General features: G+C 37.4%; 1 protein-coding gene across 7 annotated transcripts in view; it reads left to right on the top strand.

Annotated features, from left to right (window-relative positions):
• The window catches only part of PDE4B (phosphodiesterase 4B), a 552462-nt gene that overhangs the window by 161474 nt on the left and 368434 nt on the right, over window positions 1-22554 (top strand). For 2 of the 7 annotated variants that reach the window (XM_021093172.2, XM_084957912.1), the window contains exon 1: window positions 9506-9916. In XM_021093172.2, the coding sequence (XP_020948831.1) occupies window positions 9681-9916 (236 nt within the window). In that variant the 5' untranslated portion in view covers window positions 9506-9680. 7 annotated transcript variants of the gene reach the window in all.

Raw genomic sequence — 22554 nt, 5'->3', positions numbered from 1 at the left:
ATCTCTGAAGGTTGAATAGTCTCCTCAATTCCAAAAGATCGGGTCACCTTAGTTTCAGAGAGTGGAAGCACCTCCTGGGTTTCAGAGGACAGAGCTCTCATTGCTGAGGGCAGAGGGGGTGAGGCCACCACCCAAGGGAGCCTAGAGGATAGAGCATTGAGCCAAAGAGGATTATTCTCAAGCCTCAAATTCTGATGGCAATTGTCCTAGGAGGTGTCAGACTTGATGGGGACCCCTTTCTTCCTTCCAGTTTATCCCTTTTGGACTGGGAATGTCTATGCTATGACTGTCCACCATTGTGCTCGTCTGATTTTAAAAGGTCACAGATAGAGAGGATCTTTGCCCCTGGGATGAATTTTACACATAACTGATTTAGATGATTTAAATGATTTTGGACTTAAAGAGTTGATGCCAGCATAATTAAGACTTCTTGAGACATTAAAATGGGTGAGTGTATTTTGCATGTGAGGACATGAGTTTTGAGGAGTCAGAGAGTGGACTGCTAAGAATTGAAATGTATCACCCCCCCCACCCCCTGCGATTCCGATGTTGAAGTCCTAAATCCCGTTCCTTAGAATGTTACCTTATTTGGAGCTAGAATCTTTACAGAAGTAATCAAGTGAAAAATGAGGTCATTAAGGGGGACTCTAATCCAATAGTACTGGTGTTCTTCTAAAAAGGAAAAAATTGGGCACCAAGGCATAAATAAAGTGAAGATGATGTGCAGAGATCCAGGGAGAAGAAGGCCATCTGCACACCAAGGAGCGTGGCCTAGAACAGATCTTTCCTTCACAACCCTCAGAAGGCACCAACCCTGCCAACATGGTGATTTTGGACTTCTGGCCTCCAGAACTCTGAGGCCATAGATTTCTGTATTTAAACCACCCAGTCTGTGGCACTTTGTTATGGCAGCCCAACAACCCTCTCCCATTACTGTGTGTCTGCCCAGAGGTTCAGTCTAGGTATTTTTAAAAAGATTGAATATACATTTCATAAGGAATAGTAGAAGGCACTGTAATTATTTACGATGGAAAATAAATGTGTGAGAGGCTACGTCTTCAAAGGTCATTCACATGGCTTATTCATTGTGATTCCAGGTGACAGAGCTGGAAACAACAGGACATTGTTGGGAGTCAGACTTTGGTTCACTAGAAAGAAAAACTACTTGCCGTTTACTAAGAAAACTGTGCAGAAATCTCCTGTGTCCTAGTTGGAATTCAAGGAGAGTTGAAGCAAGAGGCTTTTCTTTGTTTGTGTTGGTGTGTATCATTGAATGGGCATATATGTCTCTCTAATATTAAAAAAAAAATCATAGGCTGAGCTCAGAGCAAGGAATAGGCACTGATGGGGTAGACGAAGATAAAAAAAGATCTCTGAAACTTTGTACAAGACATGGCTCCATGTTTAATCTTATAGGAGGGCCAGGATAAGGATAATCTGCTGTGAAATAGGGAGGAACCCAGGAATGGAGGGACATAGAAGAAAACCTGGTTTTGACCCCCCCTTTAAAAAGAGATCAGGTGAATAAGGATGCAGATAATTTTAGAACGATGATAAGAATTAGACTGTGATAGTTGTGCCGTTAGACTCTAAGTACCCGGAGGGCAGGCATATATTTAGTTTATTCATTGCAATTTTTCTCATGTAGTGCTGACGGAAATGCAAAATGACGCAACCATTCTGGAAAAAAGATGAATGTTTTGTTATGAAGATGAACATATTCTTACCATATGGTCAGCAGTCCCATTCCTGGGTGTTTACCATAGAGGAATGATGGCATACATTCACATATATTCACATGACAGCATATATTCATGCAAACACCTGCACAGGGATGGTTATGACTGCTCTATTCATAATTGTCCCAACTGGAAACAGCCCAGGGTCCTTCCATGGGCAGAAAAACCTGGTACATCCAGACAATGGAATACTATTTATCAATAAAAAGAAATGAGCTATTAATAAATGCAACCTTTTTGTTAAACTTCAGAGATATTGTGCTAAGTAAAAGAAGCTGGTCTCAAAGGCTAAATTCTGAATGTTTCCGTGTATATGACATTGTTGAAAAGACAAAAATACAGTGATGAAGGGCAGATGAGGGATTGCCAGCAATTAGGAGTGGAAGGAGAATATTACTATAAAGGTACAACGCAAGAGTTTTTTTTTGGGGGGGAGTGACAAAAACTATTTTGATTGTAGTAGAGGTTACATTAATCTATACATGTGTTAAATTCCATAGAACAGTGCACCAGAAATGTTGAACTTTTGTGTGTATGATAAATTTAAAAATAAAACAAGAAATAGGAATTCCCATTGTGGCTCAGTGGTAATGAACCTGAATAGTATACATGAGGATGTGGGTTCCATCCCTGGCCTCGCTCAGTGTCTTAAGGATCCAGTGTTGCTTTGAGCTGTTGTGTAGGTTGCAGACATGGCCTGGATCCTACATTGCTGTGGCTATGGTGTAGACTGGCAGCTGCAGCTGCAGCTCCAATTCGACCCCTGACCTGGGAACCTCCACAGCTGCAGGTGTGGCCCTAAAAAGCAAAACAAACAAACAAAACAAAACGTAGCCAAGGGAACTGCAAAAATAAATACTTTATTTAAAAGTCTTTATTACAAAGCTCAGCATGCTTACACAAATGTCTCCAGTTTTAGATTTTATATATGCTATTATTGCAGTGCTGATGATATGAAATATATGAAATTGAGTTTGAGTTACTTAATACTAGAATTTCATAGTCTTAGTTAAAATTCTGTTTTCTTCTTTAAGTCAAAAAGCTGTCATTATTAATGTTACTGAATTTAAAAAAATATCTAATGTGAATATATGTAAAGTTAACAGAACATGTAATAAATAAACACATCTTGAAATTAAGTGAGCCAATATTGGTCTAACCCACTATTTTGAAAGCATTTTCCATGTTGATATGTATTCTATGTCCTTTTTAAGACTCATACAATTGAGTATCAATTTAGGAAAATTCTGTTTCTGGAATAGTTTGTTTAGAGTATACTTAAACATAAAATAGATCCCTGAAAATTATTCTCTTTTCAAGAGCAGTGGAATGAATTTGACTCAGTTTTCATTTGCGCTATATTCTTTCTATGATCTCTGTAGTATCGTGCTTAATTGGTCTTACAGAGGTAATTATTTACATTTAAAATTTTAACTGTAGAGTAATACTATACCCCATATTCTTCTATATTGCATAGAAGACTACTGACAGGGTGGAAAATAACAAAAAGATGAAAGCTCATTTTAGAGAAGGGTTTTCCTAAATGTACCTTTGTTTTTAACACGTACATCCCTGATATCGTATTCATTTGAAACCACCCTTTTAGGTAATTTGCTGACAGGTTAATATTATCTTTGGGAACTGGAGTACCTTCTTTTAATGCAGATTTTAAAACACCTCCCTTGGGAACAGTTTCTCTCCTTGCATTTAGGTATCTGACTCATCCTTGCTAATATATCTTGATGTTAACAATGACCTCGGAAACAAAGAAAGGAGCTTTCTTAGTATTTTTGTCTATGCAGTCTGCCTTCACAGAATGTGCCTTTGGAAAGAAGCACCTAATTTCTCTTCCAAAACCAGCAAGCAGTGTGAGGAGAGGCCCTAGCAAGTCTGCCCTACCCGTATACTACCCAGTGAAAAGAATTTTCAATGCATAGGTGTTCTGCTTTTGCATGGCCATGAGGATATGTGTGATGATGATGATAATTTTAACAAAGAGAGAAATGCTAGTTAAAATGGCAAAACATAGTTAAACCGCAATGATTTAGGAAGCTCATTTTGGAATCCTTTGTAAGATCAAGTACAAGAACTTGTGACATGGACCAGCCTGGCTTTCAAGACAGAAAAAGCTGAGACTAACAAGAAGTGCTACTTGGAGCACTACAGTAATTTTCGATTCATATTTTTCAATTAAGAAATCCTCATCCATCAAGATGCAGTGTTACAATGGAGTACTACTCAGCCGTACAAAGAATGAAATGATGCCATCTACCACAACACGGATGGACCTAGAGATTATCACACTAAGTGAAGAAGTCAGAAAGAGAAAGGCCAAACACCATATGACATCCCTTATGTGTGGAATCTAAAATATGACACAAATGATCCTATCTGCAAAGCAGAAACAGACTCATAGCCACAGAGACCAGACTTGTGGTGGTGAAGGGAGAGAGATTTGGGTTGGGAGTTTGACACTGTAAGATTCAGACATAGGAGATAACCAACGAGGTCATATTGTATAGCACAGGGAACTATATTCACTATCCTGTAATCAACCATAGTGGAAAAAAAAAAAGATGCAGTGTTAGGCTCTGGAGATATAAAGAAGAGTAAAATAGTTTAGATCCTGAGAGAGCTCATAGGCGAGTTCAGGAGACAAATGAAAATATATACCATAATGTACTATGAAACATTTCGAGAGATGCATCTAGTGCTGGAGGAGGACAGATGGGATGGGACAGCTGACTCTGCCTATGAAAGTTGGGAAAGATTTCACTGAAGAGTTTTCATCTGAATTTAGCCTCCATGGATGTGGCATAGTATTTTTGGCAGGGAAAATAGAGAAGTAACATGTCAGGCAGGGAAAACTTCATAAAATAATACGCAAAGTCGTGAAAGGGTTGCTGCTTAATGCTACTGTAACTCTTGCTCTAATTTGAGAGAGGTATTTTATTCTATTTTGCCTCCCTCCCCTCCCCCTTGTCTTATTCTGCCTGAAAAAGATCATTCATTGATTTACCCAACAAATATTTACTTAAATACCTACCATGTGGCCAGTACAGTTCTGAGTGTTGGGATTTATAGGAGGGAACAGAACAAAAGCCTGGCTCTTATGAAACTTTAAATTCTAAAGGGATTAAATGATGGTAAATGAGGAAATAAGTAATGCAGACAAATACCAGGAAGAAGAATGCAGCCAAGTGGAGGAGATTGCAGTTTTAAACATTATCTCCAAGATGGCTAGACTTATTTTCATTCAGTTGAATGTTGTCTTTTCTCTAGTTCCATTTCTTCCAACAGATATAGAAAACTTGGAAAGAGTCGTGTAGTGAGTGGGGTATCCTGTTGAGAGGCTACCGTTTTTTCTTGATGTTCTGTATTCACTTATTACCTGGTCTGGCTGAAGGAAGAGCGTGTGTATCTTCAATTGAATGGAGCCTAGTGACTATTCTCAGAAAAAAAAGAACTGAATAGTGATATAAATAAAGATATAATCAACCATAATTTAACTGTTTGTATTGACAGTCTTAAATCTATTCCTCGTTAAAAAGAAACTTCTGAATCAACGGCGTCTTTTCAAATATCCAGCTTTGTATTTAGAGTAAATGCGAGCCATGTTATTTTGTGTTTAATATTGTTGTTTATAATATTATTGCACAGAATTTGTAGTCTTATGCTTTTAAAATACTTTAGCTTTATAATAACAGTTAGAGAAAAATTGGTCACTCAGTTCAGAGGAAACTCTTTCCATATTAACTCTGGAAGTCGGAAAGTTATTGAATATAAAAAGAATGTATTTTCATTTAAAATCATTTGATTACAGAGCTGTTGCCTTTAAAAAGCATTTTAACAATTTTATAATACTTGCACTATCAGTTATCATTTGGCTTGAAATTCATTTGCTTTCCATTTCAATTTAATGAACACAACATGTTTTCACAGTTTGTCCATAATGTTTATAGATAGTATATGGGTGACTGTCATGGACCCTGTGACTCTATTCAGACCCTTGAAGGATATCTTGTTATGATAAATTCTTGATTTTTTTTTTTTTGGTCTTTTTTTTTTTGCTATTTCTTTGGGCCACTCCCGCGGCACATGGAGGTTCCCAGGCTAGGGGTCGAATCGGAGCTGTAGCCGCTGGTCTACACCAGAGCCACAGCAACGCAGGATCCGAGCCGCGTCTGCAACCTACACCACAGCTCACGGCAACGCCAGATCGTTAACCCACTGAGCAAGGGCAGGGACCGAACCCACAACCTCATGGTTCCTAGTCGGATTCGTTAACCACTGCGCCATGACGGGAACTCCAAATTCTTGATTTTTATTGTTTTGACAGGCTATGGATACCAGGAATGTCTTTATTTAAAATTGAGACATAGCTCTAATTGAAATTCAAATAATTCTCAAGGGCAACTCTCTGCAGATTAATAATTGACTTAGTTCCTCCTTTCCTCCTTTGAGGTGCCACGGGATAAGCATTACATGTGGATGAGAGGATTTTACCTGTGGCGCTTTAGCTCGGTCCTAGGCACTCAGAAGGGCACAGAAACTCTGTTTACTTTCTTCTTGGCTTTTTCTCCTCTTCTCCAGCGCTCTCTCTCAAAACAGTATCTTTTCTGTGAAAAGATTGCAGCGGGTTATTTGCTTTTACTGTGCTTTTGTTTTCCTTTTTTGCGACACCATCTCCTGTTTTCTACCTTCTATACTCATCTTTGATTTCAACGTTGAACATCTTGTCAAATTTCTCTTTGGCATTTTGACTCTAGAAGCAAATCTTCCATGCATATATCTGTAAACGTTCATTTCCTTTGCTCAGAGGTAAACTAATTTCCGACTTGAAAATGGTCTGGTTAGCTTTTTAAGTTTTGTATTTCAATTAGCTGCTTTTGGTATTCCTAAATGTTATTTAAGGTAGGTAGAATTAACTGACTTTACGTATTTTCTGAGAATTCTGTGTCTTAAGATGATTCTCAAAATTTCTCTAACTGGGACATTAGCTGTCATAGTAGGCAAAGGGAAAGAGTAATGTGAAATGCCACATGGTGTCACATACATTGACAATAAGAATTGCAAAGTAGTTATAATTGTACTGCTAGGCTGCTTTACATAAGTTTGTCAATATGTCCTCATCTGAACCCCAGTTCACATACAGCTAAATCTACGTTGTGAAATTTGCCATAATATTGGGAGGGGAAAGAAATCCCTAAAATGCTTATAGTATTTTGGCAGCCTTAAAAAGTGAATGTGAGGAGTCCCCATCATGGCTCAGTGGTTAACAAATCTGACTAGGAACCATTGAGGTTTCAGGTTCGATCCCTGGCCTCGCTCAGTGGGTTAAGGATCCGGCATTGCCGTGAGCTGTGGTGTAGGTCACAGATGCAGCTTGGATCTGGCATTACTGTGGCTCTGGCATAGGTTGGTGGCTACAGCTCCAATTAGACCCCTAGCCTGGGAACCTCTACATGCCATGGGTACGGCACTAGAAAAGACAGAGAGACCAAAAAAAAGAAAGAAAAAAGTGAATGTGAGAACTTCAAATTGCTATTTTATTTTTTGCAAATAAGTCACTCTGAATATTGGTGGGATCACTTATTCTCATCCTGCTTTATGTCACATCATTATTGGAGGAAAGACTTAGCTTTCTTTTCATAATGCAATAAATAATAGATAGCTTTAACTGTATTTTCTCTCATGACATCCCTACCAATTCATTCTCAAATAGAGCAGTTAAAATATCCTCAAAAACGTAAAGCTCATGTGCTAGTGCCTCGCTGGACAAAATGACTGTGTCCATCTCTCTGTAGTGTCTGATGCAAGACTACCCCATTAGGAATCAGAAAGCCTGGGTTTTAGCTATTGCTTTAATGTCAATTACAAATAGGATTTTGGACAAATTATTGACATTCCCTAGGTCTGCTTCCTATCTTTAAAAGAAAGAGCTGGATCTCCTAGGATAGAACTTGATGGAAGATAATATGAGAAAGAGAATGCACATGCATGTATGACTGGGTCCCTTTGCTCTACAACAGAGATTGGCACAATACTGAAATTAACCATACTTTAATAAAAAGTAGATATAATAACATGAGATAAGCCAAGTGATTACTGCAATTCACTCACTCTAACATTCCATGACTTTGCTTTCATTCATAATATAGTCTTAGTGTATTATTGCCATATTGACATCTTTCCAAGGTAGTGTTTGTAAACTAGGCCTTTAAATCCTTCCTATTAAGTTTAAACTACTTCCCCCAAGGGCTGGGGTAGGGTTTATTTTTTCCTATACACAGACCATAATCTGCTCTTACTCACCCCTTTAGATATTCAGCTGGAGTATATGACATATATAAATGATTTTATAAAGGTGGGAAGTTCTCACGCCTTAGAGGAAAAATTAATTTCTTGCTTTTTTACTGAAGTCTTACAGTGAATCATTCCTGAACTGTCACTCTCACTGAGTGGCGCCAGTTCTGCTTTGTCAAATTTGTGTGAGATCAGGTTGGCCCTGATAGTAGTCATTGCAGGTACAGGATTTCATGACATCCGGACACTTGAAGCACCACGATGTGTGTGTGTGTGTGTGTGTGTGTGTGTGTGTGTGTGTGTGTGTATAGTGTGTTTAGTTTTTTTACAGCTTTTAAAGTGTAGAAGTGGCATTCCAGTCTGTTTCTAAATGAAATTTCAGGTTACAGTAATCTGCTTCGGAACTTGAGACATTTTTTTGGGCTTCCCTGTCCATCTGTCTCACCTGCATCCTCTCGTGAACCAAGTACACGCACACTTGTGAGTAAAGATACCAACACACAGACATACACTGTTGTGTACATCTACCTGCACACATGCACATGTGCATGCACGCACACGCACGCGCAAACACACGCATAATGCTTGACTTTGGATCCTACGCTTATAATGGGGAGCATTCATTTTTTTCTGGTTGTTACCTCCGTTTCCATTTTAGGGAACTTTGGTTTTCAGGAGTGACTTTGCATTTAACAGAAAGTGGCTCTGTGGGCATCCCAGGGACAATGAGCTTAAGCAGAAGGATGAGGGTAATTTTTGTTGAAATAAAGATTAGTCTTTAAATTCCTTAGGTGAATGAACCAGATCCAGTGTTTTCCTATTAGCTGACACTTTTTATGCTGATGTGTTTTAGGATCTTCTGGAGAGGGGGAGAAAAAACCTTCAGCAAATCAGCTCTTGCATTCAGAAATGGAATTTTGGGGGCTCTTTTAGCCAGGCTTTGACAAGCCCCGATTTAATGCTTTCCCTGATGAGGACAGTGGCTTCAGAAATGTGAAAATCTGAGGGATGGAGGGTGTTGTTGAGGGGGAAACAGAGTGCAGTTGTTTAAATGGTCCTGGGCCAATAAGCATTTGGTAGGTGGAGTTACTGTTGTGTGTATTACAGGGAAAGATAATTCTGAATGAAGACTTTAAACATCACACATGCTGGACAGGCTCTGGTTCTGCTCTTTGTGCAAACAAAAAACAAGTGACTAGGTGGCTGGGTTTTGCTTAACTATCCCTTAGTGAAGGCAGCATGTTTGAAAAGATTTAAAAAAAAATACATGTAAAGGATTTATCAGAAGCCCTCATGAATATTTCATGAGTTGATATATTCAGCTGAATGAATTCAGTGAGTGTCAGTGTGTAGCTTGCAGACAAACCTCATCCACAAGGAGGCTACTGACATAGGAAGCACTTTGGCGCATTTTCAGAGGCAAAGCCAGGCTGATAAAGCTCCTTGTGACAGCCTGACTTGCCATTCTTCGAGTATGCTGTTCTTGCTCTAAGCAGCTCCTACACTGGAGCCACAGCTTCCTAAATTAAACTGGGAACAGTTTGCAGACTTATCAGCCTCCTAACCTGCAGCTGTGTCTCTGCTATGTTTGAGGGTTTTGTTTTGGATGGTGAAAGCCAGCACCCCATATAAGACATGACAGCAAAAGATTCTTCAAAAGAACTTACTGCTTCTGAATCTGAGGTTTGCATAAAGACTTTCAAGGAGCAAATGCACTTAGAACTTGAGCTTCCGAGATTACCGGGAAACAGACCTACATCTCCTAAAATTTCTCCACGCAGTTCGCCAAGGAACTCACCATGCTTTTTCAGAAAGTTGCTGGTGAATAAAAGCATTCGGCAGCGTCGTCGCTTCACGGTGGCTCATACATGGTAAGACGGGACTTGGAGGTGTCTGGAGTGCTTTTCATTAGCAACAGTGGTTTAGAAATGCTAGCAAATGGAACATTTGAATTTTGTTCATAATACAGACCACAAGTGTGAGATGAATGAAGAGCAGGTCAGCTGAAGGATACACAGTGCTCTCTGTGTTAAATTATCACTGTGCCACTAGCTGTTTCCAGATAAAATAAGCCTCTCCTGTAGAGACTCTTTAAAATTACTGCTTATAAAAAAAAACACCTAGCTAATTCTAGGGCAACTGAGTATTGAAGGAGTTTTAGAAATTCAGTTTGTTTTGTTTAATCTCTGTTGAGGTGATTGGTGACTTTTTGTGTGTTTTGTGGTGGTGGTTGCTGGTATTTTTTAACAGGATATATTTTTTTTTTTTGTAAAAAGATAAATGATTCAATCTTCGTTTGGATTTATTTCTTAAGACAGTGTGTAAAGTCAAACTTAATTTATGGCATTGTCATTTTTTGTAGTGTGTTAACTAGGGGTTTTGATTTATTGTCCCTATCTTTACACTAGTTAAGGAAAGGGAAAACAAAAGTTTCTGCTTCTGAAATTACACGGTTAATTAAATTTATTTGTGATTTAAATTGCTATTATCTTTACGAGACTCCTGCTGTAAAAAGGTGACTTCAGATTTATAGATCATCATAATAAACTCCCAACTTACTTGGGAATGCCATGTAAATAAATTCAAGAACCCTCTAAAAACTGCACTGAGTCTGCCACCTTTAGTGTATGTATGTTATTTACAGTAGGGTAGCTCCCTTAAAATCAGAATAACAATGAAATGTAAGGAAAAGCACAAAAGAAATTAAATAAACTTTAATTGTGAAAGGTAGGTCTTTTCAGATGTCTTTTATGGTTATATTGTCTTTCAGATTAACAGACCCTTCAAAACTGAGACTCTATGCCTATAGTTTTTATTGAATAGAGACCACTAGCCATGTAGGCAGCTAGTACCTCATAGAGGCAATTCCAATACAGTGATTTTGACTGCATGCTAGATTACCAACCACTGTTACAAACTGAAGATATCTATTTTTTGAAAATTAACATTCATTTGCATTCTGTTTTCTACTCATCTGAAGTGTTTGTCTTCCTAATCTACTGCACAGTGTATTGGCAAATTCAAGTGACCCCTAGAAATATGTAGCTTCTGAGAGATAACACATGTTAAAGCCAATGCACATGCTTCACCTAGCTAAAAATGACATGGCTATTTTTCTTTTCTGACAATGCATTGTTGTTCATGTAATTGCTTTATTGGGGATTTGGGGGGTCATCTTTTTGATGAATTAAATCTTATTATTTAGTTGTAATCTCATACTTGTAGAGTACACGTGATTAGTTTTTCACAACCTACCAATGGTAGCATTTGTATAAAGATTTATATATAAATATGTCCTCTCTCTCTCATGATTTTCCTCACCCTTAATGTGTATGTATTTTCACATAGTTTGCAAAATAGTATAACTGAATAGGAGATGGTATGTGGGCATATTTTTAAAAGGAATAAAGGTGGAAATCACACAATTAATTAATAGACCCATATGTTTTCCTAAATGGGTTAATATTAAGGCATTGTTTTGACCAGAAGCATGTTTAATTTTTTTTTTTTTTACTAAGCTGATTATCAGATAATGGTAAATCTTCATAAAACCTTTGTACTATTTCCTTGTTGTAGACTTCCTGAATATAATAATGTGACCTTTCTTTTACTTAGAATAGATTTTTGATGTGCTAGGAATGTGGAGCTATAAATACTGAATTTTTTCTTTTCAAAAGAACTGAGATTTTAAAATGATTAAAGAACCACTTTCTCTCTTTCATTATACAGATTTTCTTGAAGCAAATTACAAAAGGAACAATTAAATGATATTTTGAGGTAACTTAGGCTATTAAAGTGATATTCTTCTAATTGAGTTAAAACAAAATTTTCCACAAATTGCCAAAAAACAAAACACATGACTTTGGTAGGATGCACCATAATACAGGCTTAAAGAATCCATTAATTATCAAACTTATAAAATAACTTTAATTATGACCATGATTCATTTTCACCCACCTCACAGACTCCCCTTTTTATGTTTCTTAGTAAAGTTGTATCATAGTTTGCTTTAGTTCCTGGTTAAGTCTATATTTATGTTTATTTCTTTTGTTTCATCTGAGTGTATATTTAATATTTTTCAAATTTGTTTTCATGAAACATATGATGAAAATTTATTTTTGGAAAAAACGCGCGTATTGTCTGTATTTAAATGACTTTTTCATCAATCTTAAAAATTTTGTGCGCTTTTTTTTAAAGCATCATATGTAATTTACATAAGGAAATAAGAGCATAAGTACTTTATTTTTGCCTCTTTGTCATGATGAAATGTCACCATCCTTTCACGATCAACGATTGGTATTTTCCAAACCATGCATTTAAGTTAGAAATTCCAAGATATGCACTTAGAAGTCTCTAAAAACATGTTATTACTTTACAGTAGACAGTAGGCTTCTTTTAAGAAGATTGGATTGTTTTGATTTAAGCATTGAAATTAAAGTAATTTTCATGATGAAGCTAAACAATGCAGAGGATGCAGTTTATATCTAAACCCACTGAAATATTTTTTTATCTAGTTATTTGTAGGTTTCATAGATTTTGGTCAGATGAATGTGTAGTTCTGGTTTTGAAAACCCAAGTTATGAAGTGTGGGCTAATGGAAGAATATTTAAGAAACACTTGTGAAATACTGACTCTGGGATTATTTTTCAAATATCTGAAAAAGAGTAGATATGCACTGTGTTTTTGCTAATCAGAATATTTACACAGCCCTAAATCTGGAAGAAATTTGCTGATGAGCTCTTTGTTTCTTTTTACCCTTGAGCAGGACTGTACTTACTCCATCTTTGACATATGGGAATCTGGAGGAGGTAGTTCTATAACCTCACCAAGTACACAGTCTTACTACTACATAGTCCAGAGATTGAAAATTGCTCATATATACGTGTATATATATGCATAATTTATAATCTGCTTTTGGTCTTCAGTAGACGTTAATTAAAAAATTATAAAAACATACACGAATCTGAAGATCATTATTAACTGGCCCAGGGTTTTCCTTTTTCTGTCACTCAACATATATACAATTGAGTTCTGCTGTGAGCAAGAACAGAAAAAAAAACGCTGATTCAAACCATATGGATTCCAACACCTACTATATTTTAGGTTCTTTACTAGAATGTTCTCATGTATTGTCATTTAAGTTGCATTTGGAATATAAGGACACTCTAGGAGTTCCCTTTGGGGCTCAAAGGTTAAAGAACCCAACTAGGATCCATGAGGGTGTGGGTTCAATCCCTGGCCTTGTTCAATGGGTTAAGGATGCAGTGTTGCTGTGAGCTGTGGTGTAGGTCACAGACGCGGCTGGGATCCTGTGTTGCTGTGGCTGTGACATAGGCTGGCAGCTGTAGCTCCAATTTGACCCCTAGCCTGGGAACTTCCATATGCCACAAGTGTGGCCCTAAAAAGCAAATAATAATAATGATAATAATAATATAATAATACTACTACTCTAAATTCATGTTCTTTTCAGTATTATATGTTGCAGATATAAACATGTTCTGAATGTTTATTCTAAATATAAATAGATAGTTGCTTTAGCTTATTCTAAATATTTCTATTCCATTAATCATTATTTTGACCCTATACCAATATCCCAAATTTCTAAATTCTTTGAATTCTGAAACCTAGAAGCAGACCCCAAACTCCATGATAGTTGGTATGAGAAAATACAGATTAAAAAAAATGTCCTACATTGCAATGTGTCAGTGGAATATTCAGCATTGGTGAACAGGGAATAGGCAAACATATGCTAGAATCCTTAAGGTCAACGTATTATTTATCCCAACCCCGAATCAGGTGTAACAACGGCTGAGCCACAACTTCCTCTTTGTCTTAGGCGGCCTTCTTGTTCTCGAATGGCACTGGCTTCATGGTGTCTGGTTTTGTCGGCCTTCTCTCCTTTGCTCATGTTCCAGCCTCAGTCTTTAGTTCTCTTCCATCATCAGTAGTGTGATGATCTGTGATAGAAGCTACTGTTGATGGTCTTGAATACATCTCAGGCCCATGATACAGTTCTCATTACTGTCCTCTTAGAGAGCAAATGAGCTGGCGAGCATCACTGTCCGTCTGCCCATGCTTGCACATGGCACATGCGCCATAGAGGACAGTATGCTTTCAGAGTTAGTATTAGAAAGAAGGCTTTTGTTTTTCTTCCTTTTCCCAATTTAGTTCTTCCTATATCTTGACAATATCTCCTCCTTTTATCAAAGATTCACGAAATATGTACTTTTGTGCCTAATGTTTGTCAAAAAAAGTATTAAAATACATAGTTCCTACTCTAAAGGAACTTACTCCTGATAAGATAAAGCTAGAATAATTGGAGAAGAGTAAAAAGAAAATGATGAATAGTATATGCCTAGCTTTTCTCTGAACTTTTAGGCACATTTACTGTCTTATACAATTTAGTCTTAGTTTGTTAGCTAAATCTACTAAATCTCTGCCTTGTGTTATTCTTCAATTTTCTTGAATTATTTCCTAGCATTATTAGAACTTTTTTGGAGAAATGTCTTTGTTTCTAAATATTTACTGTTTGAACAAAACATTTGTTGAGAGCCCACTATGTTCCAGGCCCTTCTCTGGGAAGTACAAAATGAGAAAGAGTCCTTGCCTTCAAAAAATATATGTACATATATCTCCTGGGAGACAGACTTATGCATTAATAATTAATCGAGGGTGTATAAACGATGCCAGTGAAGAATGACACTCAACTTGTCATAAGAGCACAAGAAGAAATAAGTCCTGCTGGAAAGTGAATCAATGTGTGAGGGAAGGTTTGGAGAGAAGATGACATTTATGTGGGGTCTTGAAGAATGAATAGGAATTTTTCAGGAGAAGAGTGGGCAGGAAGAGCATTTTTTTTTCAGCTAAAGAAACAATCATGAGAAAATTCGATGAACATATAGCGGTGATAATAGCCCGCATTTATTTTGGCACTTAAAAGGCATCCGATGTTGTCTTAAATATATTTGCTTATTTGGCTATAAAAGGCCCAAGGGTTATATACTGGCATTTCTATTTTATTGGAAAAGGAATGAAGCACAGGGAGGACAAGTGATTTGCCCAAGATTGTACAGCAAGTGAGGGCCTGAATGGGAATTTGTCTCAGAACGTGGGAGAAAGCAAGCCAAGATCATTGGGGTTACACCCTAAGGTGCAGGGAGGGAGAGACAGGAAGTCAGACTGTGGCTGTAGATGGGAGCCATACTCTAGGGCTTCCAGTGTCATGAACAAGACTTTATTCTCTCATCAGGGGGGAGCTACTGCAAGGTTGTAAGAAGGGAGCTTGCCACAAATGGCTCTTACGAGGAAAGATGCTTTGCAGGCATGGTGGCGAATGGATTGGAGGCTGAGAGGATTCGAAGCAGGGGGAAAAGGGAGAATGTGCATTTGAGAGATAATGACTTCTAATTATTGTGTATATCCCATAACATCGAAAACGGTGTTTATGACATTTTTTTATGACTTAACAAATTACTGTTTATGGAAACTAGGAGGAAAGTATGTAAATTTGGTATACCTTGCATTTATCACCTCCAGCATGATGTTGTGCATAGTTCTAGCCGAGGTACTACCCCCACATGCATCCGACAATCCTAGTGATTAGGAGGATGGGTGCATCAGGGGAAAACCTAGTAGCTCAGTCCTAATTTACTAGAGGTGTTTTGTGTGGCGTTTTGTTTTTCTCTTTAAAGAAATTATCTTAGCCCACAGTCTGAACTGAATGCCAGTGGAAATCTATGCCTCATAGCCCGATTTTATTGCTTTAATCAGAGCAAGCATTTTCTCAGTAATGCAGGTCTATAAATGGTGTTTTCCTGGCCTTTTAGTGTCCGCAAGTCTTCAATATATTGGATTTTACAAATACTTACTGGAAAAGGGCTTTGTAAAGTAATGCTGACAACCCCCAGGACACACACCGGAAAGTGGTCCGGCAGGGCAGCCTACTGCTGGACTGCTAAAGTTTAAGCCCTTTTGTGATATTCTACTGGCTTTCTTTTCTTATTCCTCCCTCTTTTGTTGTCTCCCAGTTTTTCTCTTTGGATGTTTGTAGTGCTTCTCTCTCTAACATCACTGTCAAGGCACCAGTAACCTTATACTAGAAGCATTTAAATGATTCCCAGAAAAGAATCTAAAATGCTTGCCATGGTTTATCTGACCCTACGTTAGTTATCTGGCTCCAGGCTGCCTGTGGCCTCATCTCCTGTTCTCCGGCCATATTCACCTCCTTTCTCTTCTTCAACAAACCTTGCATGTTTCTGCTTCCGGGCCTTTGCATTTGGTGTTTCTTCTGCCTGGAAGTCCCCTAGATGGTGGCATGACTCGCTCCCTCGTTTCCATTCAGGCTTCTATATAAATATCACTTGCCAGAGAGGCTTTTTGCTGAGCCCTCCATCTAAAAACAGCACCTTTCACTTTCTCGTCCCTTGTTCTGCTTTATTTATCTTCTTGGATCTTATCATTAAATGGAAATACATTCCATGAAAAGACATGCTTTTTTGTTGTGTTATTTTTCTCTTCTTTGGTCTCCCAAGCCTGCTAAATTTGCATGAGGGGAAGGGATTTTGTCTTGTCTGCTGTATCCCAGGCACCTAAAGAAAGCCTGGCACTTGGTAAATATTTGTGGAAAAAATAAAAGAATGAATGAATATGGGTCCTATGTCCTGGTCCGTATTCTTATGGCACTTTCTCTTTAGCCTGCTGAGAAGGAGAAAATTAAGCTTTGCTGATAACTCTGCAGGCATCCTCACTTCATCCATCTCTTAATAGTTGTGTTCCCTTTTTTCCAGGAGGGCTTCTCTAACTGATTTTCTATTTTGTGTTCTGTGATATTGACCATACAGGTTTAATTATAAGATCTCACTAGCGGCTAAGAGTTTTACATGGTAGCCTATTTAATTGAGCCACTGTGTACAAATCATACTACCTAGCCTGTAGTGCTGTAAAGTAAATATTTGTCTGTAGCACTGTACAATTATTTATTTGGTTATTCTTCATGCATCAAACAGCACAGTTGGTGCTTCAGCTTAGGCAAGCTCTGCATGTCTCTTATTAACTGTCTGAGTGGAACTGTTGTACAGAGGAATCTGTTTGTTATTTGGCCTTTAAAATAGCCACTTATTATATATCAGAATGCTTAGTTATCAATATTTTCCTACTGACGCATCATCTAAAATATTAACACTGAGCTTTTTATAGGGTTTCCCCAGGGAACTTGGAAATAAGAGCCCATGACTTGCAAAGTGAAGAAATTGTGAATTAATAACCCTTGTACTCTAGAAAAAGACATCACCAGGAGTGAAACTTTGCACATGGTTCTGTCTCATTTTTTTTCTGAACTGAGAGGTTGGGACCTCTGTCATGCCTAGTAATTTGTTTGACAGAGATATGTTGGAATCCCACTAAGTGCTTTGGGTAAAAAAATAAAATAAAATAATCTGTCGACCTTCTCAGATTGCTTCTTTCTAGAATTTAGGCATTTTCCCTTTGAGGGAGAATACAAATGACTGATTCTCAGACCTTTTGTGGAAAAGAACACTTGTCACTCGGCGTGCTCCCCCCACAGACCTGGCTTATGTGCTTCCTCCTCCCTGCACCTCTCACAACACCAGCCTACTGCAAGTTGTGTAGATTGGAAATAAAGCGGGAGGGGTAGTATGGCTTTAAGGAAAATTGCTGTAAAACTGTATTTTCTGAAACATCAGTGATCTAGGGCCCATTTTGAGAATTCCTTGAAAAATAGGCTAGTGATGATCTTTTTCCTTGTCCTAAGTCCAAAGAAAGCATCATGGATGGCTCTAGGCTTGGAGAAATTTGGAGTCATCTCATTCAGATTCCATTATATCCAAGGGCTTGAAAACTACCAATGGAAGAGATAAATAAGTGGATCGAGTAAAAATTTCTGGATAACTTGCTTGATAGAATCAGAGAAATTTCCAGACAATTTATAACATTAAAGTTTTATGTGGGAATTCCCATTGTGGCTCAGTGGTAATGAACCTGACTAGTATCCATGAGGATGTGGGTTCAATCCTTGGCTTCACTCAGTGGGTTATGGATCTAGTTGCCGTGAGCTGTGGTATAGGTCACAGAGGTGGCTTCGATCCTGTGTTGCTGTGGCTGTGGCTGTGCCTGGCAGCTGTTTGGATTCGCCTCTAGCCTGGGAACCTCCATATGCTGCAGGTACAGGCCTAAAAAGCAAAGATGTCCAAGAATGGCAGCAAAATAAATGAAGAGGGTGGAAATACCTGTAGGTCAAGGAGAAGTTACTGGTAATGAAGATTCAATGAATACCGTCTACCTAGATTTACTGATGGTGAATGTTTTTCTGCATTTCCTCTATCTCTGTATTGCTCTCTATATAAACTTTTAGACATGTTTTCTTCAGTTTGAAGAGAGCACACCGAGATGGAAAGCGTTGGTTTGGAATTCAAAAGAGACTCATATATTTTCAAAGTGCAAAATTAATAATTTCCCTTTTATCAGCATGTTGTCATATCGCCATTTGAGTTTAATTCTTAGTAGTTTACTAATATACTGACACGTTATGAATATGTTTGTGGCCTCATTTTTAAAAGTAAACTATTGAATCAGTTATAGTGGAGGGCTAGAGGCATCTGTAATAGTTTATGGCTTTTCTTGGTGACAAATTGTTGGTTTTAGATACTTGAAACAGTTTCTAAGAGGACAGATGTCCGTAGCATTCCATTTTTTCTTCCCCCCAAAGAGATGTTATTTCTTTTTTCTAAAGCTATGGAATGTGTATCATTGTTATGGAATGCTATAAAATGCCTTACACTACACATGGGCTTCACTCATTGTATAATTTTGATGTTATCTTTAATTTTATTTTTTCTGTTGATCTTTGTTTTATGTTACATTATCTAGAGTCAAGGAAGCTAGCTAGGTTGGGTTTCAGTATTTTCTCTTGATTTGCTATTGAAATTTTAGACCAGTTAATTATCTGACTTGGACCTCAATTCCTTCATTTGCAAAGTGGAGAACATAGCCTTATGTTTAAACACTTTGAAATGTTAATTTAATTTTAAAAATGTATATGCTGTCTATCCCACTATCTATCTCCTAACATGTTAAAATACTTAGAACAATGCTTCATACATTTTAAGTCACATAATAGATGCTGCTATTTAATTATCTTACTAAATCTCTAAACATATACAAACATTCACATTATTGTTAGCCTTGGTTGGGAAAGCAGAAATTATTTTTCACAATTTGAAAAGCATCACTGAATATGGAATGTGCTAATTTGAAAGCATCAAAGTGCACTGGCATTTATAAAGAAATGATTTTATAATATTCACAGTGTGACCATTCTATATACTGAAAAAGCAAAATATCATTCATTTATTATCATGAGCTAATCACATTCTAATGAACCAAGCTAAATTATACTGAAACACATATCAGAAGACCCCGTGTGAATAGCTTATATCCCCAGTAAGAAACTTTATAGCCTTGTTTGGCTGCTGTCACCAACATATTTTAAAAAGCCATGTGTTATCATGCACTGTGCGAAAGAGATAGAAAGAGAAGCACTTTGAAGTAATTCCATCCCCTTGCACCAATAAGCTTGAGAGAGAGAGAAAAAAGCATAAGAAGATGCCTTGTCTATTTCAGGATTCCACATATAAAAAGCCAGTATAGGATTCAGTGGACAAATGCCTTGGAAAAATTCCAGTGTCATCAAAAACTCATATTTCTCAAAATGTCTCCTTGCTACCCTTTATATTTCTGCACAAATTAATAAGCACAGACTGTCACAGCACAGAGGATCTGAGAGTGCTTTTGTGGCTCATTTGGGCCACAATTACCTCAGCAGTTTATATAGGAAATCTCTCTCTCACCATCAGAACTATTTAGGCTTCCTAACGAAAGGTGCAGGAAGGCAGGGCAAAGAAACTCAGGGATCCAAGTCTCTCTGGCTGCGTCTTAACTGCCTGAGACTTCTTCCTGGGAGTTTGCCATTGAAATCCATGTGCGGATTTTAACTTCCTGGGGAAAGTCATGGCCTTTGTCCTTACCTGTCAGTCTCCTCAGCCAGGGCTGGGCTTAACCCAGAAAATAGAGTTGAGTCTTTAATGTCGTCATGTTTACCAAAACAACCTGAGATTTTAGGAGGCTGGCGGTCTGGTGCAAAGAACACAGCCTTTGAATCCCAGCTCCATTCTTTTTAGGTTTTAGGCAAACCATTTAACCTAGTTTAGTTCTTTCTTCATCTGCGAAATTTGAAAACTGCTACCGGTACCTCAGTAGGCCACTCTGATGATTGCATGAAGCATTGTGTGTCCAATACTTAGCATAATCCTGGGCCAATGACGGATAATCAGCAGACATTCATTTACTGATGTATCTAGAGCTTATGCTTGCATATAAAATTTTAGTATATATATCATAATACAAATTAAAATTTTACATGGCACAGCTTAATTAAATATGTTTTTATTGAGCAATGTTGTACATATTAAATTCATCCTTTTTTAGACCACTTGGATATTATTTAGTTTCATAGGATAGTACGTGATCTTAAAGCCCATATTAAGTATTCTTACGATGGTAAAATAAAATTTAAAAAGAAAAATAAATCACTATGTGTTATGAGGTTTAATCACTCTCATTCTTCACAGAGACAACTGCCAATGACTTTGGCCATAAAATGCTTTTTATTCTTTAAAATTCCAGTTACCTTCCTGAATTTGATGCTTGTCTCCATTAGTGAAACTAGATGCCGATGGAACACTTTTTCTCTTCTGAGTTAATTTAAATAAATTGCTACTAAATTAAAAAAAAATAGTGTTCTTTTCAAAATACCATAATGTCCCTGAAGTTGTTTTTCTCAGTCAGTAGACTCTAACCTCCTAGTGATTTGTTTATGTAAGAAAGTTTATTCATGAGAGGCAATGGTAAAAGAGCTTAGGACCTAGAGTCATAGACTCGAGACATGCATCCTGGCGCCACCACTTACAAACTGTTTTGCTTTGTTTTGTTTTGTTTTTTGAGTGGAGCAGGGATAGTCATTTAACCTTTTGGAAACTCAACTTCCTCATCAGTATAGATAAAACAATTATTTCCCTATTCATATATGATATTTATAAAATTAATTCGAATTATTGAAAAGCACAAAGAATTGGAGCCTGTTTTCTGGAAGAAGAGGAAAGATAAGTTTACAGGACAGAAAGTAGTGATAAACTATCGCTAATGAGTACAAAATGTTGCAGGTGTATTTGGGTTTTGTGGACAGAGCATCATGTTCATAAACATGATGAAATACCATGGATATTGCCTCACAAACATTTTATTTTATAGGAAAGGAGGAGTTTCTGCTGGATGGGACCACTTAAGGGAGAGACCGGGGGGAGACAGGGGCTAGACTAAATGGTACCTTTGCATCTTACAACCCTCATGGATCTTTACATCACTTTCATGCTTCCTGCTGAAAGCTAACAGAAAGCTTAGATAACCAGTATTCAGTGCAGTGAGGGTTGTATGTAACCTTTTTCCAGATGACTTTATAGCATTTAAATCAAATTGCTCTGTATTTCTTGGTCATTTCCAAGAATTTTTAGAGATGAAAACAGAAATAAAAGTTATGGCTTCTCGTTGGACAAAGACTTCCCTCTCACGTTATTATTGATCGAGTTGATCCTTTCTCTGAGCAGTCAAAAGGCAGTAAAAGGTTATATCTTTAAGACAAGGAGTTCTGTTCAAGTGAATTCATACATCATTGAAAAATGACTATCCATGTAAACTCAAAGCTTTGGGACAGTGCAAAATAAAGTAAAATGATTTTGGGCTTCAAAAGAATTGTGCCAAGGCTTTGGTTCTGTCTAAATTAATACAAATAAGACTTTTAGAAACCTATCTGGCAATTGCAGATTAAATTAAGCAACTGCTTCATCTGAATAAAGCTTTGGAGAGTCTAATATTATGAAAGAGCTATCTTTATAAACACAGTACTTGCTCAGGATTCAAAGGATTTGAGTTTTAATGCCAGTTGCATCCCAAATGCCCAGTAAGCACGCATGCATCCATTTCCTGCTGGTAACTTCTTTTGTCAAAAGGGTTTAATAATTACCTGCTCTACCATCCTTACTTTATGGTATGAATATTGAGTGCCAGTGGTTATAGAGTGCTTTGGTTTTCTGTAAAGTAACTTGGCAAAGAGATTCGGAGGAGAAAAAAATGCTTCTAAGAAGCTTTGTATGAGATTTCCAAAAATATGACTCAGCTTTAAAATGCATTAATGAATTTTATATTTTATGTGAACCCTGAAAATGCTTTTGCGAAGTATTTAGTCCTCTGTAAGTTTAGATGTTGATGTTTAGTGTTTCTTAAAGCATTACTGTATTTGTGTATGTTAGTTGCTTTTCAATGCCTGAAAACCGATAGACGTTGCTTAGTGAATTAATTCTAACATGTGGCTTGCATTATTACTTTTGTTGATTCTAATGAACAAATATGTATTTTGGATGATACAGATATTCTCTGCCTT

Source organism: Sus scrofa, chromosome 6 (genome assembly GCF_054392235.1).
Source record: "Sus scrofa isolate SSC_HxYL_T2T_F1_AM1 chromosome 6, Sscrofa_HxYL_maternal_Yorkshire_Landrace_v2.0, whole genome shotgun sequence".
In the NCBI taxonomy this organism is placed as follows: Eukaryota; Metazoa; Chordata; class Mammalia; order Artiodactyla; family Suidae; genus Sus; species Sus scrofa.
The sequence above is the reverse complement of the archived record's forward strand: the minus strand, read 5'-3'. Positions and strand labels throughout refer to the sequence as shown.